At 42.8% G+C, this 17,714-nt stretch overlaps 1 protein-coding gene across 9 annotated transcripts in view; it reads left to right on the top strand.

The window, feature by feature from the left end:
• Positions 1-17,100, top strand: part of LOC132856661 (NACHT, LRR and PYD domains-containing protein 4-like) — a 47,277-nt gene extending 30,177 nt beyond the window's left edge. For 4 of the 9 annotated variants that reach the window (XM_060886300.1, XM_060886299.1, XM_060886297.1 and 1 more), the window contains 5 exons: positions 14,401-14,574; positions 15,220-15,393; positions 16,171-16,344; positions 16,589-16,765; positions 16,922-17,100. In XM_060886300.1, coding sequence (XP_060742283.1) covers positions 14,401-14,574; positions 15,220-15,393; positions 16,171-16,344; positions 16,589-16,765; positions 16,922-16,952 — 730 coding nt within the window. In that variant the 3' untranslated portion in view covers positions 16,953-17,100. Of the gene's footprint in view, positions 1-4,538; positions 4,749-7,209; positions 7,307-14,400; positions 14,575-15,219; positions 15,394-16,170; positions 16,345-16,572; positions 16,766-16,921 lie in introns of those variants that run through there. The other 5 variants (XM_060886303.1, XM_060886302.1, XM_060886301.1 and 2 more) reach the window with 5 other exon arrangements.
• Positions 17,101-17,714: the final 614 nt, after the last annotated feature.

Here is a 17,714-nt window from a genome sequence, read left to right as displayed (position 1 = left end):
AGTTAAAGCTCAATCCTAGCAAAACTGAACTGCTGTTCATCCCAGGTAATTCATCCCCAGGTCATGATCTTGCTATATCCTTGCACAACGATCTGATCTCCCCTTCAGCCACAACTCGCAACCTTGGGGTAACCATGGACAACCAACTGTCTTTTTCCTCTCATGTTGCTAATGTGACTCGCTCATGTCGGTTTCTGCTCTACAACATTAGAAGGATTCGGCCATTTCTGTCCACACAGGCTGCTCAGGTACTTGTTCAGTCTCTTGTCATTTCTAGACTGGATTACTGCAATGCATTGCTGGCAGGTCTACCTATGAACGCAATTTGTCCTCTGCAAATGATCCAAAATGCAGCTGCACAGCTTGTTTTCAACCTGCCATAGTTCTCGCATACCACCCCGCTGCTGCGATCCCTCCACTGGCTTCCGGTAGCTGCACACATCAGATTCAAAACACTGATGCTGGCCTACAAAGCCAAAAATGGACCAGCTCCCTCTTACCTCAAAGCCCTCATCACTCCTCGCAATGCACCCCTACGATCTACCAGCACTGCTCGACTGGTTCCACCATCTCTCAGGGTAAGAGGGAGGTTTACTACAAGTCTCTTCTCTGTACTGGCACCAAGGTGGTGGAACGAACTTCCCCTAGAGGTCCGGACAGCTGAGTCACTGGATATTTTCAAGCAGCGGTTGAAGACCTATTTATTCAGGAAACACTTCAACTAGCACTTCTTTCCTTATCTTTTGCATTTAAAAAAAACAAAAAACACACCTTTGACACTTTTTCATTGTAATTCTGAACAAATGTTTTAAACTCATGGTATCTTAAGTATGTAACTTAGTGATCCAGCATTAATGTATTCAATGTTAGAGATTTAAGCACTTATGTACGTCGCTCTGGATAAGGGCGTCTGCCAAATGCTGTAAATGTAAATGTAAATGTATAAGCAGGCAGGAGCAGAATGGATGAGTGATCCAATTTGCCGAACGGTGGGCGGGGGAGGGATTTCTAGCATCCCGGAAGGGAGAGTACCAGTGGTTCAGTACACGGTCACCACGGGTGTTGATGGTGATGTGTTGAAAATATTTGGGAGCTATTTTTCTGAAGTTGGCTTTGTTAACCCTCTGACGTCTGAGGGTATTTTTAGGGCCTGGAGAAGTTTTGTCATACCCTGACATTTGTGCTTTTTTCATTTGCTTATAAAAACATAAATGGCTAAAGTCTAATATCACTGTAATCAGCACAAACTAGACTACAATAATATGTGAGCAGCATGTATGTACATGATTGTGTTTTTGAGAAAACAATGTTTATGCGTGGTTAGTGAAAAATGAAACATTTTAAATACACTTAAATAAGACCATAAAACACATACAGAACATCGGTTCACAAGACTTTTGAGAACTGGATCTTGTAGCCTAGAGTTTTTGCTTCAAAAGTATGTGAAAATCATCTTGTTTACTTGCTCACAGAAAACAATATATTGATTTAAATTTTCTAAGACACTTTTAGTTTGTAAGGGCATATGCGAGTAGGCGTCAACTATCATGAATATTAATGTGATTCACACCTGAGAAGACAAAGGCCCGCATAATGAGCTGCATAATGAGCCTTTCAGGTAAGTGTGTGACTGAGAGAGGAGTTACAAGAAAGAATGTGAGGACAAAATAAATGTGTATATTTTTTGTTTGTAGTTTATTTAGAATTTTTAACTATCACACAAAATAACTTTAGAAGTTAGTAATAACACAGAAGACACAATCAGGGCAAAACTGTGCAACAAAAAAAGTGTCAACAGGAAGAGTGCAAGATAAAAAAGGGTGATTTTATTTATATCTGTAATTGACAAAATAAGACTTTTATTTTATTAATGTTAAAAAAAAAAAAAAAAAAAAAAAACATGAACAATACAATAGAGTCAAGAGTCAAGAAGCTTTATTGTAATTTCTCCAGGACTATGGTGCTACATACAGACACTGGACTACATTAAACACATAGGTCAGTACTAAAAAGTGCATGTGTGCAACCTAGTGCAAACAGTGCCAGACAAGAGACTGAGCAAACAGACACTATACTACAAGACAGATGCTTAAAATAAATAATAAAGTAACAATATGTATACAAGTAACAATTTGAATCTGTTAAAACTTGGTGCTTCTTATAGCATTGTTTGGGGGCGTTGATCTTGTTTGCATAGCCCACGTCAGGTAATTTCCATAAGAATGGCGCGCACATGGTAGGTGGGATCACATTAGTGCTAATGAGGTCGAGCCAGAAAAACTGTACCTCTCTTTACTTACATACAGATTACACAAAAAGACAATATTTGCTTTTGATTTTTAATTAACTCATTTAAAAGTAGAAATTTCATGCTTTCATTAGACATATGTATCATGTTCGTGTGATAAGTATTGGCGGAGTTATCAGTTCACGTTTGTAACGTGTTTCAGGAAGATGGTCAAGGAGACATGGAGATGTCTGAATGCACACCCTGGTTATTTTCTTTATTTGCCAAAAGCATAGCGTTTTGTTGTTAATATGAAGGAACTCAAATAAAAGTAGACACTTCACAGTTTCGAATGATGTATTACATGTATGTGTATGATTATGAATAACGGAGAATTTTAAGTGGATTTCACGTTGAAGAGGAAAAAATGCATCAAGGCGCGGCAGCGAGTTTTTCGACCCCAGGGTGTTAAAGTCCCCCGTAACAATAAACGCTGCATCTGGGAACGCGGTTTCCTGCTCATTTATATTCCCATACAGTTCTTTGAGCGCCTGGTCTGTGTTGACTCGAGGAGGAATGTAAACAGCTGTGATAATGACCGCTGTAAATTCCCTAGGTAGCCAGTATGGTCGACACAGAAGCTTATGAAATTCCAGATCAGGGGAGCAGAAGGCTTTAATAGAGTGGCAGGCGCCCTTATCCAGAGTGATGTACATAAGTGCTTAAATCTCTAACATTGAATCATTAATGCTGGCTCACTAGGTTACATACTTAATATACCATGAGTTTAAAACATTTGTTCAAAGTTACAATGAAAAAGGTTGTTGTTTTGGTTTTTTTGTTTTTTTTTTAAATGCAAAAGATAAGGAAAGAAGTGCTAGTTGAAGTGTTTCCTGAATAAACGTCTTCAACCGCCGCTTGAAAATAGCCAGTGACTCAGCTGTCCGGACCTCTAGGGGAAGTTCGTTCCACCATGTTGGTGCCAGAACAGAGAAGAGTCTTGAAGTATACTTGCCTCTTACCCTGAGAGATGGTGGAACCAGTCGAGCAGTGCTGGTAGATCGGAGGGTGCGGGGTGCAGTGCGAGGAGTGATGAGTGCTCATGCGGCCCAGACAAAGGGCTCTGCTGCGGTGTTTGTAAACAAATCACCAGAGTTCAAGAACTCAAAATCCGGTTTACTCTGCGCCATCTTAGAGGTGTAAATATTAAAACATTCTAATGTCCTTCAAGTATCTCTTTATGTTCAAGTTCCTCATCTTTTGTTGTATGTGACACAGTGTTGTGGGGAGATTCACTCTGTCATGGCTTTTTTCCTCAATTGTTCTTTCTAATAAAAATAAAACATAAATGCTTTTTAAAAATGTAACCCAATACGAAGGAAAAACAAAAGTCACCTTCAGTCTGCACTACTGCTAAACTTTACCAAGGACTGAGCTCATGGTAAATAAAACATCAATCATCATTTTGGACCTCGACACATTGGACAGACGAAGTGGGAAAATGTTCAGTTTTATCTTCTTATTATGTTAGAAACAAGCTAGGCAGCAAACTCAGATGAGTGATGAAGATTTTCTTTCTAACACTGAACTGTTTGTAGAGGATGGAGTTTAAATGTGACTTTTTATATGAAAACATTTATTTTGATGGGGTTATTTTTGTTCTTTGCTTATCAAGTGTACAAGCAGGTAAAAAGAGAGAGGATGAATAATCTGTCACAGGTGAGTGTAGTGTCGTGACTGCTGTTATTAAAAAGTTTTGTTTTGTTCTACTTGGACCTCAACAAAGACACCAAACTGTTAATGACCGATCACATTCTTGTTCTTGGGTCGTGATTGTTGTTAATCTGTTGTGGTTGAATTATAGAGTTTTTGTCTGGTTCACTGCATCAGAAGATGGTGGATGTGGTAAAAACAGACGGTGAACACAAAGACGGTTGCAGGTGACAGTCGGTCAGGTTTATCACCGTTACTGTTGAAGAGACGTCATGTTTCGTTCTTTCGAAACTTTCTGTGGACTTTGGAGATTTTAAGCTGTGGACTGTGTTTGTATTTATAAGCAGTTGTAGTGAATCTATATTTTTGTTGTACAATGTTGTAACAGACTGGTTTTGTTCTCTGTTCATCATTATGTACTGATAAAATATTACACATTGGTACACTACATTCTACCATGTCACTTATAGCCAGCTGAAGCCCACCTACACAAATCCTTTACTGTAACACACAGTAGTGTTGTTAGATTTTTACCTACAAGGTGGGTTAGATTTCCTTGCTATTGTTATGGTTTTCACCAGGTTCTCCCCTCACACAGATCACACCCAGATCACCACAACGAACAGTGCTACCGTAAGCCTACCGTAATGGCTTAAAACCAGAACTTCGTCTACAATTATCAGCCTTCGATGACACCATGGGGTTGGAGAATTTCATCCAACGAACCATTCGAACGGAAAGTCGCATGTTATCGTGCACCTCAAATGTTCCTCCACAGACTCCCCTGCCAGAACCACCCTATCCAGGACCCGAACCCATGCAGCTCGACTCCACCAGGATCTCACTATCAGAGCGTCATCGACAGCTGACCCAGGGCCTGTGCCTGTACTGTGCGAGCAAGGGACATGCCATTGGCGAATGTCCCATCCGTCCTCCGAGAGCATTGGTGAGTACGGTTCAACCTGAACCACACATTACCACTCCACTCTCCACCAAAGTTCAGTTATCTCGTCCAAATCTATCCGTTACAGTGTCCGCCTTGCTCGACTCGGGGTCAGCCGGGAACTTCATCTCCACCCACCTCTGCACCCTACTCAACATCACGAGGGAACGGATACCCCAGAAACTAAGGGTCCAAACTGTGACTGGCAAACCCCTCAACCGGTCCTCCGTACACCACTGTACCAGTGAACTCACACTGACCGTGGGGTGTCTTCACCAGGAGAAAATCAAACTACTTGTCCTGGAGAACTCGATGGCCGAGGTGGTCCTGGGAAGACCCTGGCTGATTCAGCATCATCCGGAGCTCTCTTGGGACACTGGTGAAATGAAGCGTTGGAGTGACCACTGTTTTCCTCATTGTTTTCTGAAAATCCCTAAACCGCGTCGTCCTCGAAAGTTAAACCTCTGGAGTCGATGAACGCGTATACGCGATTTGTGGCATAATCTCCTGTTAAGGCCGAAAAGAACTTAAATTACACTTTCAGTTTCGATCGTACAGACAAGAGCAATACATCAATCGAATCTGTAAAGGGTCTACTTTTATTTGTATACACACATAATAACAAAACACTGTGCTTTTGTAGAATAAAGAAAATAAACAGAGTGCGTTCTCTGCCATCTCGGTCTCGGTCACCACTCTTCACAGACAGATAAATAAAACAACCCGAATCTCAGTGAATACTTGCCTCAAAGACAAGATAAATATATGCATAGAAAGCTTGAAATGTCCACTTTTAAATAAACAAACTCAAGTCAAATACAAATAATCTATTTTTATGTAATCCATAAGAAAGTAAGGAGTGGTCCGGTTTCTCCTGTTTCGCCTAATTATAGCTAATGTGTTCCCGCCTCCGTCTGAGCGCGCTGTTCATATGCAAATGAACTGAGGTGATTCAGGTAATCACGAACACACCCCCGAGACACAGGAATGACTCAGTACATGAAATCTGGACCTGTGTGCTTGGAAATGCCTTGGAAATGCCAGGCATGTGATGTTCACTTGTGTGTTCAGCTGAAAAGGAACTGTTTCCTAGAGTGGCACAAAGATGTCTAACTGTTCAATTCTGGGTACTATGTGACAGAGTAGGTTAGTGGGCTTCTACAAACCTTACACCCTTTTTTATCTTGCACTCTTCCTGTTGACACTTTTTTTTGTTGCACAGTTTTGCCCTGATTGTGTCTTCTGTGTTATTACTAACTTCTAAAGTTATTTTGTGTGATAGTTAAATATTCTAAATGAACTAAAAACAAAAAATATACACATTTATTTTGTCCTTACATTCTTGCTTGTAACGCCTCTTTCAGTCACATACCTGCCTGAAAGGCTCATTATGCAGCTCATTATGCGGGCCTTTGTCTTCTCAGGTGTGAATCACACTAATATTCATGATAGTTGACGCCTACTCGCATATGCCCTTTACAAACAAAAAGTGTCTTAGAAAATTTAAATCAATATATTGTTTTCTGTGAGCAAGTAAACAAGATGATTTTCACATAATTTTGAAGCAAAAATTCTAGGCTACAAGATCCAGTTCTCAAAAGTCTTGTGAACCGATGTTCTGTATGTGTTTTATGGCCTTATTCAAGTGATTAATTCATTCATTCATCTTCTACCGCTTATCCGAACTATCTCGGGTCACGGGGAGCCTGTGCCTATCTCAGGCGTCATCGGGCATCAAGGCAGGATACACCCTGGATGGAGTGCCAACCCATCGCAGGGTACGCACACACACACACTCTCATTCACTCACGCACTCACACACTAGGGACAATTTTTCCAGAGATGCCAATCAACCTACCATGCATGTCTTTGGACCGGGGGAGGAAACCGGAGTACCCGGAGGAAACCCCCGAGGCACGGGGAGAACATGCAAACTCCACACACACAAGGTGGAGGCGGGAATCGAACCCCGACCCTGGAGGTGTGAGGCGAACGTGCTAACCACTAAGCCACCGTGCCCCCTCAAGTGATTTAAAATATTTAATTTTTCACTAACCACGCATAAACATTATTTTCTCAAAAACACAATCATGTACATACATGCTGCTCACATATTATTGTAGTCCAGTTTGTGCTGATTACAGTGATATTAGACCTTAGCCATTTATATCTTTATAAGCAACTGAAAAAAGCACAAATGTCAGGGTATGACAGAACTTCTCCAGGCCCTAAAAATATCCTCAGACCTCAGAGGGTTAATGAACGTATGCAGCACCTCTGTTGAAAGCCCTAAGTCCCTATAATGTGTCTGTCTCTATCCCACCAGAATACACCGCCTTCAAGGATGTCTTTTGTCCCAAGAGAGCTTCGAAGCTACCACCTCACCGGCCTTGGGACTGTGCGATTGACCTCCTTCCGGGTGAACCAGTGCCTTGAGGAAAAATATATTCCTTAACTATCCCCGAGCAAGAGGCCATGAACAAGTACATCAAAGAAGCGCTGGCCCAAAGATATATCCAACCATCAACTTCCCCTGCTGCATCCCCCTTTTTCTTTGTCTCCAAAAAGGATGGTAGGTTACGACCCTGTATCAACTATAGAGGGCTGAACCAAATCACCAAGAAATTCCGCTATCCTCTTCCCCTAGTCCCATCGGCTCTCGAACAGCTCAGAGGTGCCAAAATCTTCACCAAGCTCGATCTTCGCAGCGCAAACAATCTAATACGTATCCGAAAAGGAGACAAACGGAAAACCGCTTTTGTGACCCCTACAGGCCACTGGGAATATTTGGTCATGCCGTATGGCCTGGTTAACACTCCATCGGTCTTTCAGGACTTCATGCACGCCATCTTCTAAAACCTGCTGAATCGGTATGTGATGATATACCATACGACATTGACGATATTCTTATCGATATTCCAGAAGCCCTGCTGAGCACCTCCAACATGTGAAGGAAGTTCTGCGGCTGCGTCAACACTCCCTGTTCTTAAAGGCTGAAAAATGTGAGTTTCACCAAACCAAGATCCAATTTCTGGGATATCATGTCTCGGATAGGGGTGTCAGCATGGACGAGGGGAAGGTGAACGCCATTAAGAACTGGCCGGCCCCGTCGACAGTAAAGGACCTTCAGAAATTCTTGGGGTTCGCAAATTTCTACCGTCATTTCATCCAGAATTTCAGCAGCATCCGCTCACGTCGGCATTGAGAGGTAAGCCCAAACTGCTCAAATGGACTGCAGAAATGGATAAAGCGTTTAATCATCTAAAACAATTTCTAGCCCATCCAGATCCTGAAAGACCGTTCAATGTGGAAGTAGACGCATCATTGACTGGAGTGGGAGCCATTCTTTCTCAGCAGCAGGGAAAACCTCCAACTCTTTATCCATGTGCCTTTTTCTTTTACAAGTTTAATCCGGCGGAGAAGAATTACAACATTGGCGATCGGGAACTCCTGGCCATTAAGTTGGCATTGGAGGAATGGAGACACTGGTTTGAAGGCGCCCGACATTCCTTCACCTTGCTGACGGATCATAAAAATTTCCAGTACCTCCAGGAAGCTAAACGGATGGACGACAGACAAGCCAGGTGGGCCCTATTCTTTACACGCTTTGATTTTGTTATTGCTTACCGTCCAGGAAATAAAAATTGTAAAGCTGACTCTTTGTCAAGAATGTTTTCCACTGAAGATGACCACATGCCTCCCGAAACCATTCTGCTGGACAAAGTCTTCGTCTGTCCCATCGAGTGGAGTGAGGAGGACACTATCCTGAACACACCAACTGTCGCACCGGGCTGCCCAGAAGGTCACACGTATGTACCGTTGTCTCATTGTGTTCCCTTAATCACTAAGGCGCATACCTCTCCAGGCACTGGTCACCCCGGCATACAGCAAACCCTCTCGCTGCTGAAACATCACTTCTGGTGGCCCAGCATGGCTCAGGACATCAGAAGGTTCGTGAGGTGGTGTAAGGGTTGTGCTATGGCGAAAACACCATGACATCTTCCCAGTGGAAAACTTCACCCTCTACCCATTCCTCATTGTCCCTGGTCGCATCTGGGAGATTTCGCTACAGACCTCCCAGCCTCACAAGGTAACACCTGCATTTTTGTGGTAGTAGACCGTTTCTCTAAAATGTTAAGACTCATACCCCTTAAGGGTCTGCCCACAGCCATGGAAAGTGCAGAGCTGTTATTTCAGCATGTGTTCCGATATTTCGGCCTACCCGAAGATATAGTGTCTGACAGAGGTCCTCAGTTTGTTTCCCAGGTATGGAAATTGTTCTTCAAACTCCTAGATGTGACCGTCAGTCTCTCTTCCGGTTATCACCCGCAGTCCAAAGGCCAAACCGAAGGGAAGATCCAAGAGGTTAGCCGTTTTCTCCGAACCTTCTGCCATCATCACCAGAACTCTTGGAGCCAGTTTCTCCCGTGGACCGAGTACGCACAGAACTCCCTACGTCAGCAAACCACCGGCCTAACCCCTTTTACGCCTACCCTGCAAAAAGCTGAGCCCCCGGTTTATTGGTCCATTTGTTGTCGTGAAGGAGGTCAATCCGGTAACCTATGAGCTCCAATTCCCATCGCACTACCGGATTCACCCAGTTTTCCACGTTCACTCACCTGTCTCTCCTTCTCCCCTCACAGGACCTGGCGAAGAAGCCCCCCTCTCGAAGAGGATCACGCTGTGTACACCGTCCGTCAACACTCCAGGCGCCGAGGTGGCAGGCTAGAATATCTTGACGACTGGGAGGGATTCGGCCCAGAGGAACGTTCATGGGTCCCCAAGGATGACATCTTGGACCCCGAACTCCTCCGTGACTTCCACACTGCCCACCCCGGCAAGTAGAGGCTTCCCACCTCAGCGCCGGAGGTCGCAGTGGTCCTCGGGAGCAGACCCTTGGGGGGGGGGGGGGGGGTACTGTCACAGAATCGCCAGGTTCTCCCCTCACACAGCAAACCAGATCCTCATCACCTGAGTTTTAATCACCGTCACCTGGCACCCATCATTACCGCACTGCATAAAAGACACTCTCACACACACACATTGTCCAGTCTCGTATGCGCTAGCTGCTGCACGCTGTGTCTACTAGCCTGACTCTTTATCTCTCTTTATTCAGTAGTTCCCCAAGTTCATCGTCCATCTAAGAATCTAATCTTCATGGGTCTGCTTCCAGTGATCTCGCATGTGTGTGTTGGAGCTTCACCTGCACTCTTGCACCCTCGCTCACTTTATTCTCCACACTTTGTCAATAAACTCTGTTATTTTACGTGATCTCTGTGTTCGTTGTCTTCTGTCCCTGACAGCTATGTGTATAGTCAGTGTTTTAGATTTAACAAACGAATATGTCTGTATGTTGATCCGTCTAAAAAAGATGCAAGATGGCGCCGCAGATGGGAGCCTCAGTGCTTAGCTCCTCAGTGTTTACTCTGTTTTTGTTAGTTTTTCCTGCACTTTGTCAAGGAAATCCGGTCAGTTTCACCAGAGATGAACTGCTGAACATTCGGCAGTACACACCACAAGATCTTTTACCGGTTTTTGAGTATTCTGACGTTTTGCTGCATATAGTAGTTGGCGGAGCGGCTGCGCTGTTTAAGCGCTTCAAGAAGCGCAGACGGGGAAAACGCGCAGGCGCGTTAGTGAAACTTAGACAGCGCGGTTTAAGAACACCGCTGCCAAGCATCCACCTGGCGAATCTCCGCTCTCTACCCAACAAAACGGACGAACTCCTTCTGCTCACCGGGAAAAATAAGGACTTTTCGAACTCTGCTGTTCTCTGTTTCACGGAAACCTGGCTGAACGACACCATTCCGGACAGCGCGTTAAGTCTGCCGGGCTTTCAGCTCTTTAGAGCGGACCGCGACGCAGAATCAACGGGGAAATCGCGCGGCGGCGGGACGTGTTTTTACATCAATGAAAGGTGGTGTTCTGATGTAACTGTGTTAAAGAAGATGTGCTGTCCAGATCTGGAAACATTCTTCATTAACTGCAAACTGTTCTATTCGCCGCGGGAGTTTTGCTCGTTCATTCTGGTGAGTGTTTACATTCCACCGCAAGCGCACGTGAGCTCGGCACTACAGACACTCGCTGATCTGATCACAGAGAGTGAACAACACCCGGACTCTGTAGTAATAATTCTTGGGGACTTTAATAAAGTGATTCTCTCACGTGAATTGCCTAAATACAGACAGCATGTTACATGTCCCACCAGAGACAATAACACACTGGATCACTGCTACACAACAATAAAGGATGCATATCACTCTGTCCCACGGGCAGCTCTGGGACTTTCTGATCACTGCTTAGTTCATCTCATACCGACCTACAGGCAGAAACTGAAAGCAGCTAAACCTGTATTAAGGACTGTAAAAAGATGGACTAAGGAAGCAGAGCAGGATCTACAAGCTTGTTTTTCGCTCACTGATTGGACTGTTTTTGAAGATGCTGCCACCGACCTGGACGAGCTCACAGAGACTGTAACATCATATATTAGTTTCTGTGAGGATTTGTGTATTCCTACCAGGACTCACTTAACCTACAACAACGATAAACCATGGTTCACTGAAAAACAGTCAGCTCCGTCAGGCCAAAGTGGATGCTCACAAGAATGGGGATAGGGTCTTGTACAAACAGGCCAAGTACACACTGGAAAGGGAGATCAGAGTAGCAAAGAGAAACTATTCTGAAAAGCTACAGGCTCAATTTGCCTCTAACGACTCAGCTTCAGTGTGGAAAGGTCTGAAAGCCATCACCAACTACACGACACCATCCCCCAGCACTGTGGTGAATCAACAACTGGCAGACAACCTGAACGAGTTATACTGTAGGTTTGAAAAAGCCCAATTTTCACCTCCTGTAACCCCTGACTCCAACACACCTAAAATTCAGGTCAGCGAAAATGAGGTGTGTCAGGTCTTTAAGAAGAACAAAAGGAGAAAGGCACCAGGCCCAGACAGTGTCTCACCAGCCTGTCTGAAAACCTGTGCTGATCAACTGGCCCCCATCTTTACTCGGATATTCAACACGTCACTGGAGCTGTGTGAAGTACCCTCATGCTTCAAAAGCTCCACCATCATCCCCGTCCCAAAGAAACCCAAAATTACCGGACTAAATGACTACAGACCTGTGGCCCTAACATCTGTGGTCATGAAATCATTTGAAAGACTGGTTCTGGCTTATCTGAAGGACATTACTGGACCCTTACTGGACTCTCTGCAGTTTGCCTACAGGGCAAACAGGTCTGTGAATGATGCAGTCAATATGGGACTGCATTATGTTCTGCAGCATCTGGACAGACCAGGGACTTATGTGAGGATCCTGTTTGTGGACTTCAGCTCTGCTTTCAACACCATCATCCCATCACTCTTTCAGCCCAAGTTATCCCAGCTATCCGTGCCCTCCTCTGTCTGTCAGTGGATCACCAGCTTTCTCACAGACAGGCAGCAGCTAGTGCGACTGGGGAAACTCAAATCCAGCACCCGCACCATCAGCACTGGCGCCCCCCAGGGCTGTGTTCTCTCCCCACTGCTCTTCTCTCTGTACACGAATGACTGCACCTCTCATGACCCCTCTGTCAAGCTCCTGAAGTTCGCAGACGACACCACACTGATCGGCCTCATCCAGGACGGTGACGAGTCTGCTTACAGACTGGAGGTTGAACGGCTGGCTGTCTGGTGCAGCCTTAACAACCTGGAGCTGAATACGCTCAAGACAGTGGAGATGATCGTGGACTTCAGGAGAAACCCCCCTGCTCTCCCCCCACTCACTATCATGGACAGCATTGTGACAGCAGTGGAGTCATTCAGATTCCAGGGAACCACTATCTCCCAGGACCTGAAGTGGGACATTCACATTGACTCCATTGTGAAAAAGGCTCAGCAGAGGTTGTACTTCCTTCACCAGCTGAAGAGGTTCAACCTGCCACAGGATCTGCTGAAACAGTTCTACACTGCAATCATCGAATCCATCCTCTGCACTTCAGTGACTGTTTGGTTTAGCTCAGCCACCCAATCCGACCTCAGGATACTACAGAGGGTAGTCCGGACTGCTGAGCGAATCATTGGCACAACTCTCCCCACACTCCAAGACCTGTACTTCTCCAGAGTGAGCAAAAGGGCAAAGAAAATCACTCTGGACCCCTCACATCCAGCACACTTACTATTTGAACTGTTGCCATCTGGCCGACGCTACAGAGCCCTGAGAACCAAAACGACCAGATATAGGAACAGTTTCTTCCCCCAGGCAATCCATCTGATGAACACTTAACATACATCTGATGAACACCTAACATACACAGAACAAAACCTATTCTTACATTGTCTACAAGTACGCATTTATATTTTTATTTTTTGCACATCTACATTTGAATTTGCACATCTTTACTTTAATTTGCACACTTATATTACAATTTGCACATACAACTGTCTATTATTTGTGTGTCCAGGTCTTACCATTGCTATATGTTTACACTGTGGAGCTCCTGTACTAGAAAAAATTCCTTGTATGTGGAAACATACTTGGCAATAAAGACCTTTCTGATTCTGATTCTGATTCTAAAGCTAATACTTGTGTATATACAGTGTCACTCATTTAAAGGTAAGAAGTTTGACTTTGTTTATTTCTGATGGGGTGTGCAGTCGTGCTGATGTGACGTCACTCTGTAAACAGGAAAGGAGCTCAGATTTGAGAAGAAAACCCCACGTTCACTTCTCAGTTGTGGAGGCATGAAAGACATGATCCCATTTACTCTGTGGAGAAAGGAGGGTTCACTAAGTTGTGTTGAACTAGTAACAGTGACATCTGTAGTAAACAGTACAATGTTCTTGCTAATATCCTTTATTTACATTGTTTATGATAGATGATAGATTTTTACACATCTATATTTTATAAAAAATATAAATCATGATCAAGAATCGTTTATAAGGTTAAAAAATTAAATCTTTCTCTGTAGTTTGGATGTGTTTGGACGTATGTGAACACTCCCCCTGTACTCAGGTCCACACCAAACACCTGAACCAGTGTGTGTGTAAAATCAGAGGTCTGGAGGTAACAGATTTGTACCTGTACGAGCACAGAGAACAATACACACCAACTGTTTTAGTGTCTCTGTGAAATCCAACATATAACTGAGTGTAAAGTACGACTAGTATTGTCATGTTATTAACTGGTAGTGTACAGCTGTATAATTCTTTATTTTCTGTAATAAAATGCACTGTATCTGCAGTGTTGGTTGTAGAAACTTGAACACAGATCAGAGTGTAGTGTTTGTAGGCTGCTCGCTCTCACATGTGTGTTATGTACCTGACCTAATGGTCTTATAATAAATTGTAGCTGAGAGATTGTGGAGTGCAGAAAGACGTCCCTGCTCCTGTAAATGTGCTGATGTGGTGTCCTGTCCTCTGATTTGTGTGTGTGACACAAACACACTGACATTTCTGTTACATCTTCAACTTTAGCTGGATTATGGCTGTGTTTGTGTGTTTGAGATCAGTGTTCTGATATTTCATCATTTCTCTTCCAGTCTGCGTCGGTGTAATCTGACAGAGGAAAGCTGTAGAGTTCTGTCCTCAGTTCTCAGCTCAAACTCCTCCAGTCTGAGAGAACTGAACCTGAGTGTCAATAAACTGCAGGATTCAGGAGTGAAGCTGCTCTCTGATGTACTGAAGAATCCACACTGTACACTGGAGATACTGAGGTACACACACACACACACACACACACATACACACACCGAAACACACACACACCGACACAAACACCACACACACTGTGTTTAAGCCGCTTTGTAAATGTATTTAGTGAAGGTGACTGATGGATAAACACAGAGTGAGATCCACATCCTGGGAGCAGCGACACTAAAAGCAGTTTGACTGAAGCTTCTTCTTATTAAAATTCACCTTAAGGAAGTCAGCATTTGTTGATGATAAATAAATATTTGAGATGATATTAAAATGATTGTGGATGTCACAGGTAACCAGTACAGTTCCTGTACAATAGGAGTGATTTGGTTACTAACTGTAATGTATAAAGGGTTTTTTTGTGAAATACATAAAAGTGAGCGTTACATTAATCTAATCTACTTGGAATGATTGTATGTAGAAAAAGTTTTTCTGTATCTTCTTTACATTAAAATGGACAAATTCTTTCAGTGTTCCTCAAATGATCAAATGTGACTTTAGAGATATTATTGTGAGGAACAAAGCTGAGGTCAGAGTCGATTATTACACCCAGATTTCTAACCTGTATCTGAGCTCATTGTGTTCAGGTAGACACTTTATTTCTCACTGATGGAAACACCTCATTTCACTATAAATCAAACACTTCATCATTTCTCTTCCAGTCTGTGTCGGTGTAATCTGACAGAGGAAAGCTGTAGAGTTCTGTCCTCAGTTCTCAGCTCAAACTCCTCCAGTCTGAGAGAACTGGACCTGAGTTACAATAAACTGCAGGATTCAGGAGTGAAGCTGCTCTCTGATGTACTGAAGAATCCACACTGTACACTGGAGATACTGAGGTACACACACACACACACACACACACACAGACACACCCCACACACTCACACACACACCACACCACACACAAATACACACACACACACACACACACACAGACACACACACAGACACACCCCACACACTCACACACAAATACACACACACACACACACACACACATACACACACACTCTCTCTCTCTCACACACACACACACACTGTGTTTAAGCTGCTTTGTAAATGTATTTCGTGAAGGTGACTGATGGATAAACACTGAGAGTGAGATCCACATCCTGGGAGCAGCGACACTAAAAGCAGTTTGACTGAAGCTTCTTTTTATTAAAATTCACCTTAAGGAAGTCAGCATTTGTTGATGATAAATAAATATTTGAGATGATATTAAAATGATTGTGGATGTCACAGGTAACCAATACAGTTCCTGTACAATAGGAGTGATTTGGTTACTAACTGTAATGTATAAAGGGTTTTTTTGAGAAATACATAAAAGAGCGTTACATTAATCTAATCTACTTGGAATGATTGAATGTAGAAAAAGTTTTTCTGTATCTTCTTTACATTAAAATGGACAAATTCTTTCAGCGCTCCTCAAATGATAAAATGTGACTTTAGAGATATTATTGATGTGAGGAACAAAGCTGAGGTCAGAGTCGATTATTACACCCAGATTTCTAACCTGTACCTGAGCTTATTGTGTTCAGGTAGACACTTTATTTCTCACTGATGGAAAGACCTCATTTCACTATAAATCGAACACTTCATCATTTCTCTTCCAGTCTGTGTTGGTGTAATCTGACAGAGGAAAGCTGTAGAGTTCTGTCCTCAGTTCTCCGCTCAAACTCCTCCAGTCTGAGAGAACTGAACCTGAGCGGCAATAAACTGCAGTATTCAGGAGTGAAGCTGCTCTCTGATGCACTGAAGAATCCACACTGTACACTGGAGATATTGAGGTACACACACACACACACACACACACACACACACACACACACACACACAGTTTTAATAAACATATAAACACTACAACATTCAGTTCTCCTCTGTGGTAACTGTACTTGTAGTGATCTGATATATAGTCATTGTTGTGTGTGTGAGATGGAGAGTAAATATACTGTAAATAAAGATTTTGTGTAGTTCATGTTTTCATTACTAAAACTGAGTGTGTTAAGTGTGAGAAGGTTTTCTTTCTTGCAGGATGCAGGACTGCAGTATTACAGATGAAGGTTGTGCTGCTCTGGCTTCAGCTCTGAGGTCAAACTCCTCATCACACCTGAGAGAACTGAATCTGTTGGGTAATAATCCAGGAGACTCAGGAGTGAATTTGCTTTATTATCTACTGAAGGATCCACACTGTAAACTGGAGACACTACAGTGAGTTACTGACTTACTGTCTCTTTACTGTATGATATTGTGTAATATTCACTGTGTGCTGTAAAATGTCACATCTAATGTGTGTATTTATGCTTCTGTTGTTCATAAGCAATGTGTTTAAATGTGTCTGTAATTCTGTCCTGTTGTGTTTTTCAGCATTAATAATCTCACCAGGTCTGGTGTATGACAGGAGTCTCTCCTCAGACCTTTTTTCCAGGATAAAGCAGTTATGGTGGTGAAGCGTTAGAACACGTCCCACATTTCCAGCAGTTTGGGAGCTGAATCATTCATATTCAGATGTAGAAGATCCATAACAATAACTGTGACTGATCACATCCTTTTATCCTCTCAGCTACAACTTCACACTTCACATATTTTACAATCCAAAGTCAAATCCTTCAGCATCTACACAACACAGAGATATCATCACATCATCACACTGATTACACAAATACACATCCATGTGTTACAGATGTTTAGAGATTATTTTTACCTCTTTAATTGTATCTCCAATTTGTTTCTCCAGATGATTGACTCAGTTGTGATCTTGATTTATTTATTTTCCTTTAAAAGTGTCTTCTTTTCAAACCCTTTTCACCAAACACTTAAAATCTTTACTAAAATTCCCTTAAACATTAAAGGAATCTTCTTTTTTGTGTAGTTGATCTATTTTTCTATATTTCAATTTCTTCTTTCTTAATTTCCTCATGACATTTTTTTATCTTGGTTGTTTCTTGTTTTTATATAATTGAACTTCTTTTTTCCACCATATATTTTGCTTTATTTCTTCATTTTGCCCCCTCGAGTTCTTTCTCCTCCCTTTTTTATATTTGTGTTCTCTTTGGAAAATTCATTCTCTAATTTTTTAAAATGTACTTTTACTTGTTTTTTCTCTTTTCTTTCTTTCTTTCTTTTTTCTTTCTTTCTTTCTATCTACCATTCTACAATA

Source organism: Tachysurus vachellii, chromosome 14, assembly GCF_030014155.1.
Source record: "Tachysurus vachellii isolate PV-2020 chromosome 14, HZAU_Pvac_v1, whole genome shotgun sequence".
In the NCBI taxonomy this organism is placed as follows: Eukaryota; Metazoa; Chordata; class Actinopteri; order Siluriformes; family Bagridae; genus Tachysurus; species Tachysurus vachellii.
The sequence above is the reverse complement of the archived record's forward strand: the minus strand, read 5'-3'. Positions and strand labels throughout refer to the sequence as shown.